This window comes from Peromyscus leucopus, chromosome 6, assembly GCF_004664715.2.
Source record: "Peromyscus leucopus breed LL Stock chromosome 6, UCI_PerLeu_2.1, whole genome shotgun sequence".
Taxonomy (NCBI): domain Eukaryota; kingdom Metazoa; phylum Chordata; class Mammalia; order Rodentia; family Cricetidae; genus Peromyscus; species Peromyscus leucopus.
The window spans coordinates 95756918-95773746 of record NC_051068.1 but is presented as its reverse complement, the minus strand read 5'-3'; the positions used below and the strand labels follow the sequence as shown (position 1 = coordinate 95773746).

Here is a 16829-nt window from a genome sequence, read left to right as displayed (position 1 = left end):
AAACAAATTAATTTATTTTGGTTTGACTTTTTTAAATCTTTAAAATAAGGAAAACAAGTTAGGGTGAGAACTAAGTGTGATGAGTATAGTCTTTTAGATATGATGAGTACTTGGTTAATTTTTAAAATTTATTTATTTAATTTTACATTTTCAATTAAAATATAATTATCACTTTTTCCTTTCCTTTCCTCACTCCAGTCCCCTCCATGTCCCCTTCCTCCAATCCCTCTCCACTCTCAAATTGATAGCCTCTTTATTATTATTATTGTTACATATATTATTTATATGTATGTATATTATCATTACATATATATACATAAATACAATCTGTTGAGTCTATTTTTGTTGTTTGTGTGTATATGGTTTCAGGGCTGACTACTAATACTTAAGTATTTTTCTTTCTTTTTCTCTTTCTCTTTTCTTTCTTTTTTCTTCATTGATTTTGGTTTTGTTTGTTTGTTTTGAGACAGGATTTTTCTGTGTAATAGCCCTAGCTGTCCTGGACTTACTGTGTAGACCAGGCTGGACTCGAACTCAGAGATCCACCTGCCTCTTCTCCCTGAGTGCTGAAATTAAAGGTGTGTCCCATCACAGCCTAGCTGTGTGTGTATGAAGAACTTCATAACAATAAGGCTACAGTGGGTACTTAACTCTTTTAAAATGATTTTTTTTGAGTCTAATGTAAAATAACAAAAGAGCACATTTAAAAATAATAGTTTTGCTTAAATAAATTTAAATTAGAGTCAAGGGAAAATAACATGATTTGGAAAAGCAAATCATTAAAAGTGTTAATAAATTTAACAATGATAATAATAACAATAATAATAAGTGTCTTCTTTTCTAAGGTCCTTAAATTTAAAAGAGTTTTTAAATGTCTTCACTTCAGTTTGCTGCTTTCTGGAGACTCATAGAAAGGGTTTGTCCTGAACTTACCTCAGCAAGAAACACTCAATGCAGCAAAATGTAAGGTGGCATTTAGTAAATGAAGAGCACTCTGTTTACTCACTTTTGCTGTTTCCAAAGGATATTCTGGACCACTGAAGGAAATTCCTCCTGAAAGATTTAATACGACGGCTGTTCCCAAGTACTACCAGTCACCCTGGGAGCAGGCCATTGGCAGCGACCCCGAGCTCCTGGAGGCTTTGTACCCGAAACTTTTCAAGCCGGAAGGAAAGGCAGAACTTCCTGATTACAGGAGCTTTAACAGGTAACTCAGCTATCCAGCGTGACCCGGTGGATTTGGGAGACCCAGACAATCTCACTGCCGTAGGGGGAGTCGAATCCTCTGTAGAAAACCAGCTTTGATCTTGAGAAAATCATCTAAATACAAACACAGGTGTCTAAGTCTGAGTGGACACTCATTTTTTTTCACTGATACTCTAAAAGTTTTAACTGGTTAATTCACTGGAGTCTATATGAAAAACTTCATAAAAATGATGAAATTTTTAAATTTTTCCATTTATTTATTTATTTATATTTTTCCATTTTGATTGTGTGGTGGGAGGTCAGCGCATGTGCCATAGTGCACACGCAGAGGTCAGAGGAGATCTGCAGGGATCTGTTCTTGTTTTCTACCAAGTAAGACCCAGGGATTGAACTCAGGCAGAACTTCAAGGGCCTTCATCGGACGAACTGCCTTTTAGGCACAATCATCTTTTTTTTTTTTTTTAAAGTTATTTAAAAGCTATGAAGACAGTCAATTATCTTGAAGACCAAAATCTCAGGGGGAAAAAAAAGGAAAATTTAGAATCTAAACGAAATATTTGATGTCACTTTTCTCAGGGAGGTGTTCACAGGTAAAACATAAAAGGCCGAGAGGGTAAGCAAAACTGAGGAGTTTGGAGCATGTGACGAGCAGGAAGAGATTAGGATCTTTCACAGAAAAGTCCTGCTGTCTACTCTAGGCTTTCTGGTGGAAATCATTAACACATCCCTTTGGAGTAAAGGCAAGCTGTAGACCAGCCTTCAGCACACTCCATGTGGCTTTAATCAGCAGTGTCAAGATGGGCAAATACTACTTCCTCTCAGTCACGCAGCTGCAGAGTCAAAAGTCAGTCCTTTTGGATGATACAATTTTAGACTCAAATCATCTTCATGACTGTAAAGTTTCTGTCAACTTTTTATTATGATAAACCACATAGTATAAATTGGACAACTTTAACTACTTTTTAAAAGACCACGTGTGTTCATGGTGTCCATGAAGGTCAGGAAAGGGCACGAGATCCCCTGGAACTGGAGTTACAGATGGTTGTGTGCCACCATTTAAATGCTGGGAATCTAGAAACCTGCCAGAGCAGGGCATGCTCTTAACTGCTGAGCCATCTTTCCAATCCCTCACTTTTAATCATATGATGACTACACTCACAATATATGTAACTATTACCACCGTCCCCAAGACACATTTTCTTGTAAGACCCCAACTCCCACATCTGTTAGACAATGATTTTTATGCACATTCTTAGTCTCAGACAGCCACCATTCTACTTTCTGTTATGATTTTTCCTACTCTAAATATTTCTTAAAAGTGACATCATATATATTTGTTTTTTTAGATTGGCTTAGTATAATGTCCTCCAGTTTAAAATTTATTTGGTGTTTATATTACTATAAAATTCAAAATACTGACTGCTTCTAAGGGCAGCAGGGTTTATGATTGAGCAAGGGTGCATATAATGCTCTACAGTAGTTCCTAATATGTATGGCAATTCCAAGATGGCTAGATGTATACATGTTATGGGACAATGTTCCCGCTGAACACAGGGGAAAGAGAAATGAATTCACAGAGCAAGGGAAGCAGAGGACACATGTGCAGCAGCCATGCCAATCTGTGGGGACAGGACCCTGTGGAGGAGTTAAAGCAACATGGGAAGGACTGATGGCCAAGACTTTTTCAAACCTGCTAGAAGACAGGAAGCTTCAGGAAACACCACGCAAGCTGAGAAGTGTGCGTGAGGCAGGAAGGAGGTTCCAAGGCCCAGGATTAAAGTCTCTCTTCAAATGGCACACACCTTTAATCCCAGCACTCGGGAGGCAGAGGCAGTCGGATCTCTGTGTGTTCGAGACCAGCCTGGTCTCCAAAGCGAGTTCCAGGAAAGGCGCAAAGCTACACAGAGAAACCCTGTCTCAAACAAACAAAAACATCAACCAAAACAACCAAAGAATTAAAAGCAAGTTGGTTTCCTAACTAAAATGATGGAAGTCAGGAAATAATACCTAAAATCATAACATAACTACCAATTTACAAAGTATTCCTTAACAGTCAAAGCTAAATCTACATACACATCTTCAGACACAGACAGTTGTTGATGCCTATTAGACAGTAAGACAAGAGTAACAAGCAGAGTTGCCAGTGTTCACAGATGGCATGATTATGCCCACGAACATCCAAAAGGAGCCACAGTCACCAAAATGAGAACGTAACGCGGCGAACATCCAAAAGGAGCCACGGACAGTCACCAGAATGAGAACATAACGCGGCGAACATCCAAAAGGAGCCACAGTCACCAGAATGAGAACGTAACGCGGCGAACATCCAAAAGGAGCCACGGACAGTCACCAGAATGAGAACATAACGCGGCGAACATCCAAAAGGAGCCACAGTCACCAGAATGAGAACGTAACGCGGCGAACATCCAAAAGGAGCCACAGTCACCAGAATGAGAACGTAACGCGGCAGGAGCACGGAGCACACAGTCAGCATGAAACATACCAGGAGCCAACAGCTAGAAAACAAACAGTTTTCACTGTGCTCATGGCCTGTAGCCTATGATGTGGGAGTGCTTCTTTGTGTATCTTGTACTTCAATAAAAATTTTATTTTAAAGCTCTCGTATAGACAAAATAACTCCAGTAATGATCTCTAACCTGTATAAATTCAATGTGACAAAGGCCCTTCATTTTAATTTGTCAGAATATAGTCCAGTCATTCAAAAAGAGAATTCAAATAATTTCCAGGTATAAAATGGTTTTTTTCACATTGTATGTCAACATAATTTTATTTTCTCAAACTACTAATGATTTTGAGAATATAATTTGACCAAGAATTTAGTTCCTCAACTATTATGCATACGTTTCAAAAGCAAAATGCAATAGTATTGTTTCTCTCCCTATATTTACTAAATTATTCAATGTGTTACTACACTGAGACTTTATTCTGATGTAATGTTTTCATTTTTGTAAAACAAATGGTAAAGACACACACACAGAGAGAGAGAGAGAGAGAGAGAGAGAGAGAGAGAGAGAGAGAGAGAGAGAGAGAGAGGTTCCACATATCCTAACGTCCCTGCAAGAAGTAAACCACTACAGTTTAGTGTCCCCATGTTCTTAGGCATAATCATTGGATATTAACAAAGGGCAAGGCACAGGCTGAAAACACTCAGTGGTGATAATGACTGAAAGAAAACAGACTCCCAAGGATAATTACAATCTCAAAATGACCAGGATCTGAATACAACTTTTTGTTCTTATATGCCTATTGTATGTGTTCAAACTTCATGCTACACTCAAGCCCATGGAGCACAAGAGAAATAAGCTGAGAGAGAGGAAGTTCCTGGCTTTGTTTCAGACTGCTGTATGATCTTAGGTGCAACGTTTAACTTAATTTTCTCATCCTTAGAATATATTTTATGATTAAAGTGCTTTTAAATATGGCACACTTATTTGCTATTTGGTAGAATAATTTATTTTTTAAATTTCTATGGAATCGTTTTACCTTGCAGAAAAAAATTAACAATTATCATGAATATATTATACATCCAGTGCTGTTTAATTTTACAAATGGACATCAGAGTGAATAAGAAAGCATCAATCTGTGAATCTGAGAGACACAGGCTTGCTATTCACTACATAGATGACATAATATGAAAACCATTTTAACTCAGATCCATTTCTGAAAAGTTAGTATTATGGAAATTATAGAGATACAATTCCATTTTAAACGAAGACATGGAGTCTTTCCACCGGAAATTTGTGCTCCACTAACTTGGAATGAAGCTTGAAAGTATTTCCATGGACCTGAAACACCTTACAGACAGTCTCCCACTCTGGATGCTGAATTCTCCTTCATGTCTGTGGAAAGGGTAATGGAGCCCAAATCAACAGGATGTTGTCTCAGAGGTGCCAAAGAAAAGAAAAGAAAACTGTTTTCCTAACAGCAACCTCCACTGGACCTGCAGTGGGAGCTAAGAGATGGATGATGGAACAGAAGGAATATTGTCCTTTACAAGTCAAGAAAACTACTCATAGTTTCTTCGGAAAAAATAACCTGCATTGGCTAAAAACCAGGAAGACAGTACACTGCATGCCAAACCTAAGCAGTGGGTTGAGAGGTGGTGAGCTCTCCCTTTGAGACTTAATTCAGAAAGTGCATTTTAAAACAAGTACATTTTATTTCTGGAATAACTATAAAATCACTTGACCAAATTCTGCTTAATTCAGAAATGTTCGACTCCAGCCTCCTATCTAATGTGTGTAACCATTCATAAAACCCAATAATGAGTGTTCTGTGAGAGACCATGTAAAACAGCCATGCTTGATTCAGTGGCTCTGTTGTTCCTATCTTGAAACTCTCTCTCTGTCTCTCTCTGTCTCTCTCTCTCTGTCTCTCTTTACCCTCTCTCCTTCCCTCTCTATCTCTCCCCCATCTCTCTCTCCCTCCCTCCCTATCTCTCTCTCCTTCCCCCCTCTTTCTCCATCCTCTTTCTCCCTCTCTCCCCCTTCCCTTCCCCTTTTTCCTTTCTGTGTTCTTACTGGGGGAAATTAACCCCAGGACATTGCCAAATGCTAGGCATGGTCTCTACTGCTCAGCTCTATCTCCAGTCTAAAATAATTAATAAATTGGTACAGAGGACTCTGTGTTATCTTACCAATGAGTGGTAAGATACTAGTCTTCCTGATGAGTGAATTTAAGTGGTGTTCTTCCTCCTAGACTTAGATCCACAATGCTATAAGTACCATGTTTTATTTTTCTTCATGGCACTTCTTGTTGCCTCCTATATGGTTAATCCATTCTTTTTCCATGAGTCTCCTTCTCTATAATACAGACACCAGTGAAAAGTTGTACCACTATGTCCTATTTTTACCATAACTTTAGCATTTATAATGGTACCTGGAACCTAATAGGCATTCATTAAACATCTATGTTGAATAATGAACTGGTCTTATATAATGTTTGGGAATCCCTGAATGTTATGCAATTTATCTTAGAATATTGGTTCCCAACATGTGGGTCACAAACCCCTCCCTGTTCCTTCCCTAGGCAAGCTGATTCATCCACAACCCTCTTCAATGACTCTTTTTGAATTATAGCCTCTTCTCCCTTTTTTCAGGAAAAGTCATAATCTGTCAATCATTGGCTCTGATCATGATCTCAGTGCACTCTTTTATTCTGCTGGAAGTTTGATTAACCTCAATATCAACTCTCACTTGCTTTATTTGTTGTATTGTCTGCTTCCTGTACATTCCGGGAGACTTTTCCAACACAATTCAGTATAGTATGCCTTTATCACAGGAAAACAAGATGACTAAGTTCTAAAGGGATTACAATTTCTTTGACAGTAATGATGATGCCTTTGGTTTCTCCTCACATTCTTCTAGCACATGCTGAGGAACAATGCACTTTCACAATTGCTGTTTGGTATTCTTAGATGGCTTAGGATAAAATGTGGTAATGGAGGCATGCGGTCTTTCTAGAAAAAATATAGCAGAGTACTAATAAGGTGGAATGCTGAGGCTATTTCTAGGAATATACATATATTAAATACTTGGCAAACAAGAACCCCGTGATGGGAATGTAGTTCAGGGGTAAGGTGCTTGCCAGATTGCACAACGCCCTGAGTTTGACACTGAGTACAACAAAATAAAGAAACAGAAACCCTTGAATCCAACACATAAGGAGAAATCTGTGTCACATAAGTGAATAAAGATTAATAAATTCGGGTCCAACTTAATTGATACAGGCTCAATTTTAAGAACTTACTGTCATTATATAATTACAAAACAACAAATATTGCAGAGTTAAAAAAAAAATCCATGATGAATACAGTGTCCAGTGAATGTTTTAGAACAAGATTTTGTTTTTGAAGTTTGACAAAATTTTCAAGTCAGTCTATAAAATTTCAAGTGTTTCTGAACTAACACAGTTTTAAAATTTTTTAGAATTATTTTCTCTACTCTGTATAATCATTTTTAAAAGACTATGGCAAATCATATGGGAAGTTAAAAGCAACATAAACTGTTTCTGAGTCTGGCGTATGTCTGAGTAGCTGTATATTTGTGAAGCATTTGTGTGTGACCTTGGACTCAAACCCAATCCCCCCTCCAAAAAAATCAACAAAATAAAAATTTCCTCATACCACTAAAGATATTTTGAACCAAAATGCAGCCATTAAACTCTTTCAACTCCAGATCGCTGAGGCTGTATTAACACTAACCACCAAATTAGTTAAAGCTGTCGTGACTGAAGCTTGAACTGCTGTTGGTTGCACGACACTTCCTGAAGTTGAGTGCCCTTTGCACGGTTTTTCTAACAAATTGAATGCAAATCTAAATGGCTGACTTGGTGGAAAAGGAGACCCTGTGAAGTTAAAAGAATAAGGAATGGCCAACAGCAGCTCCCGACGGAGAAGCTTTATGGACACTACAGTGCATGGATTGAGAAGATGGGAAGGACACTGAATAGAACTTTCCTTCCAGCAGACTAAAACAATTAAACAACTCAAAACTGATGATTCAAAAGTTGGTAGTGCCCATTGTACATACTAATGCTCTAGTATTTCTTTAATAGAAGGCAAACAGACTGGACTTAAGATATTCAAGAAAGACAGCAAAGTGATAGAGATGTAAAGAAAATTAGATCCTGTTCATGTCTTTCTAAAGCGTTCCCCATTACACTGGAAAACATAAGTTTTGCCCACTCCTATTGTCCAGATGTCTGTGCAGAATCTTCTGGTAGAATGCATTATGCAAGCATATTGTAATGTTACAATGCACAGCAGAGAGAATTCCAACCCTTCTGGAGTTCAGTAAGGTAATAAATAACAGATAAACCAATACCAAAAAAAAAATGAAAAGGTAGAAGGCAGAGTCTGTGAAAACATGGTTTCAAGGCAAGGAAATCTTCAAGAAGTTATGAGTTTAAACTTAAGGAGTATTTAGAATGTATTAGAACAAGAGAATTCCAAACAGAAATTAAAAAAAAAAAAAAGGAGGTGAGTAGAGGCAACATGCTGGTTAGCATAAGCAGGGAGGGAAATCAGCCTCCTACCTGGCAAAAACAAAGTGTACACGAAAGTGAACAGGGCCAACACAGTGTGACTGTCCTCTCAAGTCACGTTCCCACCTGCACACCAGTCAAAAACTCTCAACCTTGCACTTGCTAGTTGCTAAAACTCCGAACCTGTGAGTTGTCCTTGATGTTCCCATTCCTCCTATATTTTTATCTGATTTATGAGAAAATGCTGTCAATCTGCCTCCAAAACAGACCTTGAAACACTTGGTCTTCCATCTTCACCGATAGCACCTGGAATACAAACCAGAACTTCTCACAGGTTGCCGCTCTTGACCTCTGATAATCTATTCACCTGGCAATTAGAATCCCCGTTACAAAGTTTAACCAGGTCATATTGCTCCCCTCCAGTGATTTCCCTTCATACTCACAGGAAATGCGCTTTTAAAAAAAGATTTAGGTGTGTGTGTGTGTGTGTGTGTGTGTGTGTGTGTGTGTGCGCGCGCGCGCGCGCGCGCGTGCGCACAGAAGCCAGAAGAGGGCATCCTATCTCTTGGAGCAGGTGTTACAAGTGGTTGTGCACACTGGATACTGGTGCTGGGAACCAAACTCTGGTCTGAAGGAAGAGTAAGCACTCTTAACCACTGAGCCATCTCTTCAGCTCCCATATTTCCTCCTTAGACAAAATCCCACAGATCAGCCTGTGTGCCTCTCTTGCCTCCCTCTGCTAATCTGGACAGACAGGTCTTCGCCCTTTCCCTGCACTTCGCCTTAGACTATTCTCTGTAGTGGACATGCTGTTGCGCATTAGCCAAATTCTACTGGCTAAGCTCTCCTCTTCAGAAGGTAGTGTAAATGTCACCCCCACCCTGAGAAATGTGTGTGATGATTCAATCTAAAGAAACTCCACACTCAGCTTTTCACAGCATCATCCTACTTAAATTTGCCGCACAGCTCACCCTGTCGGATGTTTGCTTGTGTGGGTTTGTATGTTACGTCTCCTTCACTCCATGGGTTCTGAAGCTGTATCATCTGCATTGTTCATTTAGAACTGTGCCTGGCAATGACTGAGCAAACAATGTCTAACATAAAACAAGTCAGAAATTTATGTGAGATCCTGTATGCAATGGTAGAGGTTAGATTTTAATTCAGAATTAAGTGGGGGAATTTTGAGATTTTGTTTATTTTGGGATTATGTTTTAACTACAGCATTTCGCCCTCCTTTCTTCCCTCCAAACTCTCCCGTACACCCTTCCCTGCTCTCCTTCAAATTCAGGGCCTCTTTTCGCAAATTTCAAAGATTTTTAAGGTGAATGCCACAGGTATCAAATACAACAGACAGCAAAAGCAGAGGCAAGAATTCAGGGAGCAGATTTATCCAAAACCAAGAGCACTTCCAAAGGGGCTCCATGATAATTTGTTATTAATCTGTTTTACTATCAATGCATGGAACTTCAATGAAATCGCTTGATCCCAAGGCCCCAAACTGAAAAATATCAGTCGAAGACCATAATAATAGGTCCATAAAATTATGAGATTGTTTGTATTTTATAACAGAATTGAATATTAATTATTATTTGCTTTTCCTTTGATTCCCACAGAGTTGCCACTCCATTTGGAGGTTTTGAGAAAGCATCAAAAATGGTTAAATTCAAAGTTCCAGATTTTGAACTACTACTGCTAACAGATCCCAGGTTTATGGCCTTTGCCAACCCTCTTTCAGGCAGACGGTCCTTTAACAGGACTCCAAAGGGGTGGATATCGGAGAATATTCCTGTAGTGATAACTACCGAGCCTACAGAAGACACCACTATGCCAGAATCAGATGACCTGTGACAAGGAGGCTGAGCATGCCCCAGAAATCTCTGCAAATAAAAGCTGCTGTCGTCCTACACGATGCCTAAGCTATTTAAGTTCTTCATTACGATAATCATTTAATAGCAGTTAAGTGCATTTCATTTCAAGGCATTTAATTTGAATTCAACAATTAAATTCTTATTTAAAAAATGTAAGTCATTTGTATTCATTCATAACTTTATTACCAAACATAGCTTTCTGTTTTAAATAATCTAGCCTTTACACTGTGAAGGTTCAGATGGAAAAGTAGCTGAAAGAAGTTTTCTTAGTCTCAATGAGTTATTCCAGAAAACTTATGTCAACTCTAGAGTCAAAGCATATAGTAAGATATGTGAAGTCATTCAGAATTTTATTTGAGGGTTGAGAGTTATATGAGATGATCTACAGATGTTTTTGCTGAATATGAGGGTGAGGTACTTCCTGTGCGGTACCATAGCAGCATGGCACACCTGGATATGTCTTCTCTTTAACTGTTAGAATTATAAATGCCTATGTATTTGTTTTTACTTGTTTTAAATTATTAACATTCTTGAGTGAGAATGGGCTTTTGAATTCATCTAGTATTGTTAAGAAGCCTAGGAGGTGGTGGTTCAGGGAAGAGAACCTAATATATATACTACTGCAATTTTGATGACAAATGTGTTCTTAGAGTTCAGGTTCCCCAAATCTCAATACTACTGTTTGACTTTCTTTGGACTCCCAGCTCCCAAATAATGATGCAAAGACTTCTTATTAATTATGAAAGCTTGGCCTTAGCTTAGGCTTGTTCCCACCTAGCTCTTATAACTTAAATTAACTCATTTATATTAATCTATGTTCTGCCATGTGGCTTGTTACCTCTGCTCAGTACTGTGCATCCCACTTCCTCCGTGTCTGGCTGGTTAATTCTGCCTCTCTTTTTCCCAGAGTTCCTATCTCTTCCTGGAAGTCCTGCCTATCCTCTGCTGCCTAATTATTGGCTGTTCAACTCTGTATTAAACCAATCAGAAGGTGCTTTATCAGAGACACATCTTCACAGTGTACAAAAAGATTATCCCACAACCCAACACAATGTATTGATTAGATGTATATTTACATATAAATTTTAGAAGAGTAATAACAGACAATAAATATATGAGCAATTGTATAAAATTTGAATTGGCAACTTTCTTTTGAATTGGCCAAATATTCAACTTCTATTCAAATCCAAATCAAGTAGCAGTGAATTACAGACAATAAAATGAAGTTAAAGAGTACAAAGGTTCTCAAAGCAATGTAGCACACATCGACCATAAGCTATCTGAATACAGTAGTCAAAAAACTAATATAAGTTAAAATATATGTCTTAAAATATGCATGGGAAAGTGTTCAACATGGAACTTGGCGACACCAATTTCTTCCCATTTTAATTCATTAAGATGTTAATGAGTGATGGGGATATAGAACACTTGACTCACATGCGTGAGGCGCTGAGTTTAAGCCCAACCACTGAAAAATAGTAACAATAATAATTCACATATAATAATAATATTCACTAATTTTGGGAACATTGCTGGGTATGGGTGCTCACATCTGTAATTCCAGGCTGAGAAAGTATAGTAAAATACCTCACAAAAAAAGAAAGAAAGAATAGAGCAAAGTTATGTGGTGTTTACAGCAAATAAAAAACTGCTCACCAGTAGAAAATTCTACCATATAAAATTTAGATGGGAAGATAGAGAAATAATAATGAAAACATCAAGCAGCAAAATATTATACATATTTATAGAAGTCCCCATGTGTGGATAGTGTACAAACTGGTGATTTAATCATCTTCTTCCCATACAGAGAAAAAGAAAAAAATTTTGTTTCACTACTTAGAGATGGCCTCAAACTCAAGAGACCTACCTGCCTCTGCCTCCCAAGGGCTGTGATTAAAGTGTGCACCAACATACCCAGTGAGAAAAGAATTTAAATGTGAATAAAAATGCACTCCCTAAGCCGGGCGGTGGTGGCGCACGCCTTTAATCCCAGCACTCGGGAGGCAGAGCCAGGTGGATCTCTGTGAGTTCGATGCCAGCCTGGGCTACCAAGTGAGCTCCAGGACAGCCAGAGCTACACAGAGAAACCCTGTCTCGAAAAAACCAAAAAACCAAAAAAAAAAAAAAAAAAAAAAAAAAAAAAAAAAAAAAAAAAAAAAAAAAAAAAAAAAAATGCACTCCCTAGAAGTAATGTCAAAGTATTGTGTTTATACATATAATCACTGTAGAGATTATGAATAATTTAAATATATCTTTAGAAGTTATATTTTATATTTATTTATTTATAAGTTTTGATATTCACTCATTTTGAAATAATAACATTGGCATCTGTGATACATCACCAGGCTTCACCATACCATAAATTGTTCAGCTTAATCTAAAAAATTGAGTCATATTCTCTTACATATTTTGTGTTTTATTACCATATTGAATCAATATTTTAATGACAATGAAACTTTATCACATTACTCTATGTCACAATTTCTAATTTATATGATCATAGACATTTCCCTGTCCACCCATGGAAGTACAGCAATTAAATGTGTCAGTTATAAAATAGTATTCCCTAATATCATAAAGTCTTTGAAACTGGAGAATATTGGATGATTTTTTTAAGATTATGTAGAAAATGAAGAAATAATCCTCTATTCACTATTATGCTTCTTCCTTTCCTGGAAATGTCTATGAATTCATGCTCAGCTGACACCATCAGAAATGCCAAAATCTCACTCGGGTTGCTATGCAGTTTAAAATTCAAAAGGAATTTTGAATGGGGTTCTCATTGACCTGAAAAACAGCTAAATCTTTCAGAGTCCAGAGAAAAATAATGGTCTCTTTAGAAAAGCAGAAAAACTCTGGTATTTTTCCACAAAATTTGTAAACATGAAAGATGGAGAAAATAAAAAAAAAATCAGAAGATAAAGCAAAAGGATAAAAATAACTTTTATTGAAGAACTACTGAATGTCAGGCTGTATATATTGCTTCATAAAGGTAATTATGTGTTTTAGTAACTATCCTGTGTGGCAGGTATTATAAATGGCCTCACCTTTCTGAAAGAAACATCCTTGGGTAGCTAATATGATCTCTTAATGAGCCTTACACATAAGGGATAGAATTGGGTGCCTCCAGCCCTAAAACATAGACTAAAAACACACGGTTGTCACATCTTTCAGAGAAAAACACAAACTATTTTATATCTAGATAAATAATTATGTTTTGTTGGAGTTAAGGAAATAATATTTCATCTTTATTGTTTCATTTTATTTAGACAAATAGGATGTTCAAATAATTTTATATCACTTTATTTAGATAAGTTTTTTTTTTTTGTTTTGTTTTTGTTTTTCGAGACAGGGTTTCTCTGTGTAGCTTTGTGCCTTTCCTGGAACTCACTTGGTAGCCCAGGTTGGCCTCGAACTCACAGAGATCCGCCTGCCTCTGCCTCCCAAGTGCTGGGATTAAAGGCGTGTGCCACCACCGCCCGGCTTAGATAAGTATTTTTTAAAACCTCCATTATCTTATTTTGGTCTATTATGCTGGCAGGATGAGCACATTGTGTGTCCAAAGACATACTATAAGCAGCTGAACTTCCAGACCCTGCTGAAAGGTGAACTGGTAAAAACAAGCAGCATGCTTATTAAGTTTGAAATAGAAAACCCACAAAGGTTTCCCAGGACAGACCTGCTCATCTCTGTCCAGTGTACTTTACTCCCTTTGGATCTGCATGCTCTCCCTTTCATTCTACTCTGAGGGAAAGAAGAATGAATGAGGAAAGAAATGTGAAATAGGCTAGACGAAGTCATCTATTGTAGCAATGCTCCAGAGTTAGTCTTTCAAAAGACAATGTTTAGATGCAACTCTTTCCATTTCCATTATATTGTTCAGCTGGATTTGGTGCTATGAATTACATCTCCTATTTTATTTTCCAGTTTCCTTTCCATTGTAGAACTGATCAGGTAGCCACCAGTTCTTAGACCGTAACTAATCATTTTTCGTAGTATTTTCTTATTTAAATGTTTTTCTTAATTCTTTGAGAATTTCATGAATGTACTTTGCTTATATTCATCTTCCCAGATCCTCCCCCACCTTCCTATCCACACAATTTCATGTTCTCTCTCTCTCTCTCTCTCTCTCTCTCTCTCTCTCTCTCTCTCTCTCTCTTCATCTCCCTCCCAACCTCCTATCTATCTATCACCTGTCTACCTATCATCTATCTATCTATCTATCTATCTATCTATCTATCTATCTATCTAACTATCTATCTATCTACCTACCTACCTACCATCTATCTATCTATCTGGCATCTATCTATTATCTATCTATCTATCTATCTATCTATCTATCTATCTATCTATCTATCTATCTATCGAGTCCAGTTTGTATTGACCAACTACATCTGGGTGTGGAGACTGCCCTGGAGTGTGGTTGATGGGGTGTCACACCACTAGAGAAAACTGACTTTTCCTCTCTTAGTGACAATCAGATGCCAAGAGCTCTTCAACTAGGGTTGGGACCTCATGCCCACATCCCCTCTCCCATGCTGGCATTTTTTCTAGCATGAGTTTGCTCGGGTCTTGTACACACTGTCACCATTTCTGAGTTCATATGTGTCTCTGCCCTGCTATGTATGGCAAACACTGCTTCCTTGAAGCCATCCACCACCCCTGGCTATTACAGTCCTTTCATTATCTAATCCATAATGATCCCTTGAGAGGAGGGTTGTAGCAAGTCTTTCTCTGTACTTCCAGCTCCCAAATAATATCACAGAGACTTATTATTAATTATGAAAGCTGGACCTTAGCTTAGGCTTGTCCCACTAGCTCTTATAACTTAACCCATTTATTTTTAATCTATGGCCTGTCACGTGGCTCATTATCTCATCTCTCCATACTGCTTTCTCCATGTCTGGCTGGCCATCCCACCTTTATTCTTCTCCCTGTCTTCTCTGTGCCCAGAAGTCCTGCCTAACCTCTTCCTGCCTAGCTATTGGCCATTCAGCTCTTTTTTTAAACCAACCACAGTGACACATCTTCACAAGTGTAAAGGACTATTCTGCAACAGAGGGTTGTGAGATATATATATATATATATATATATATATATATATATATATATATATTATAAGGTTGAGCAGTCTGAAGTCTTTTATTCTCTTCATGTTGTCCAACTGTGGTTTTCCATGTTAATTAATTGCCATCTACTACAAGAAGAAACATCTCTAATGAGGGCTGAGCAGTGTACTGATCTATGGCCATAACAATAAGTCATTAAGAATCACTTTAATGCTGTCTTTCAGCAGAATGATAAAAGTAGGTTTTCCCCTAGGGCTTATGCCTTATCAACCCACAGGTTCTTGCTTCCCTTGGCAGTGTCAGATATGGGTTCCCTCCCTTTGGATGAACCGTAAAGCCAATGGTTACTCTCATAACAACTGTGCCTCCATTGCACTGGTGGGCACATCTCACCAGGCAGGTTGTTATTATAGCTTGCAAGCTTCACAGCTGGGTGAGATCACTGATTACTTTTCTCTAATAGCATGCATAGCATCTTTCTTCACTATGAAAGCTAGCCAGTAGGAATGAGGCTTCCAGTTGAGTACCAGCTGGATTTCTTCATAGTCTATGATTCAAATATGTGGTGTCTTCAACAATATGATCTTACTGACAAATTTGGAGGGTCACCAAAAGCATTGACAATGGCCTGTAATGTTTAGGGAATTTATGGGAGTCCACTGGTACAAAACTCAGAAAGAGCCAACCCATTTTGGGGTAGGGGATTTTATTTCATAGTATATAGTGTCTATCTGGCATACTGTTCCCCCAGTATGAAGTAGCTACATTTAAATCCCACATATCTAAAATAGATTTCCATATGGCTTTTTCAAAAAGGCCCTTAGTATTAATTATCCCCCCTCATACTCCCTTCTCTATGCCACCCTCCCATCACCTACCCATTTTATATCATTCCCTTTCCTTCCCTCTTTATATTACTATAGTCTATGTCCCCATCCTTGAAATATTCCCTCTTCCCTCATAACCCCTTACTAGTTTCACAATCTCTGTGGGTATTATAAATGAAAACTGCTTATCTAAAGTTAAAAAACTAATATCCACATATGAGAGTAAACATTTGATGTTTGTGTTTCTGGGCCATGGTTACCATACTCAGGATGATTGTTTATAGTTACATCCATTTGCCTATAAATTTCCTTTTTCTTAACAGCTGAATGATTATCTATTGCATGAAAATATCACATTTTCCCTATCCACTCTTCAGTTGATGTACATCTAGGCTGTTTCCATTTCCTGGCTCTTATGAATAGATTAGCTCTTATTATGAATGAGCAAGTATCTCTGTAGTAAGGTCCTTTGGGTATATACCCAAGAGTGGTATAGCTGGCTCTTGCAGATCTATTTCCAGCTCTTTGAGAAACCTCCACACTGATTTCCATAGGGTTGCTCCAGTTCGCATTCTGACCATCACTCAGAATGTTACTTCTTCCCACCTCCAAAATCAACATGTGAAGACTTAGCAATCAATCAAGTTAGTCAAAACAACCATTTATTGCATCCAGTTAAGATTTTACACTTTCTATCTAGCTCTATTTATAAATATTTGAGTAGCCTGGAAACAGAGGGAGCCAATTAGAAGTCCAATGTGAGCACAATGCCAGTCTTGAATATGCAAAGAACATCTTGAACTTTTCAGCCCAGGGCTTAGCTCTACCAGCAGACTTACTCATTCTGGAATTTC

At 37.9% G+C, this 16829-nt stretch overlaps 1 protein-coding gene across 1 annotated transcript in view; it reads left to right on the top strand.

Moving 5' to 3' along the window:
- Myoz2 (myozenin 2) overlaps nucleotides 1-10235 on the top strand; it is a 29290-nt gene extending 19055 nt beyond the window's left edge. Inside the window, exons 5-6 of the mRNA XM_028881465.2 lie at nucleotides 1024-1207; nucleotides 9825-10235. Of these exons, the coding sequence (XP_028737298.1) occupies nucleotides 1024-1207; nucleotides 9825-10059 (419 nt within the window). The 3' untranslated portion in view covers nucleotides 10060-10235. The remainder of the gene's footprint in view (nucleotides 1-1023; nucleotides 1208-9824) is intronic.
- The last annotated feature ends 6594 nt before the right edge of the window (nucleotides 10236-16829 follow it).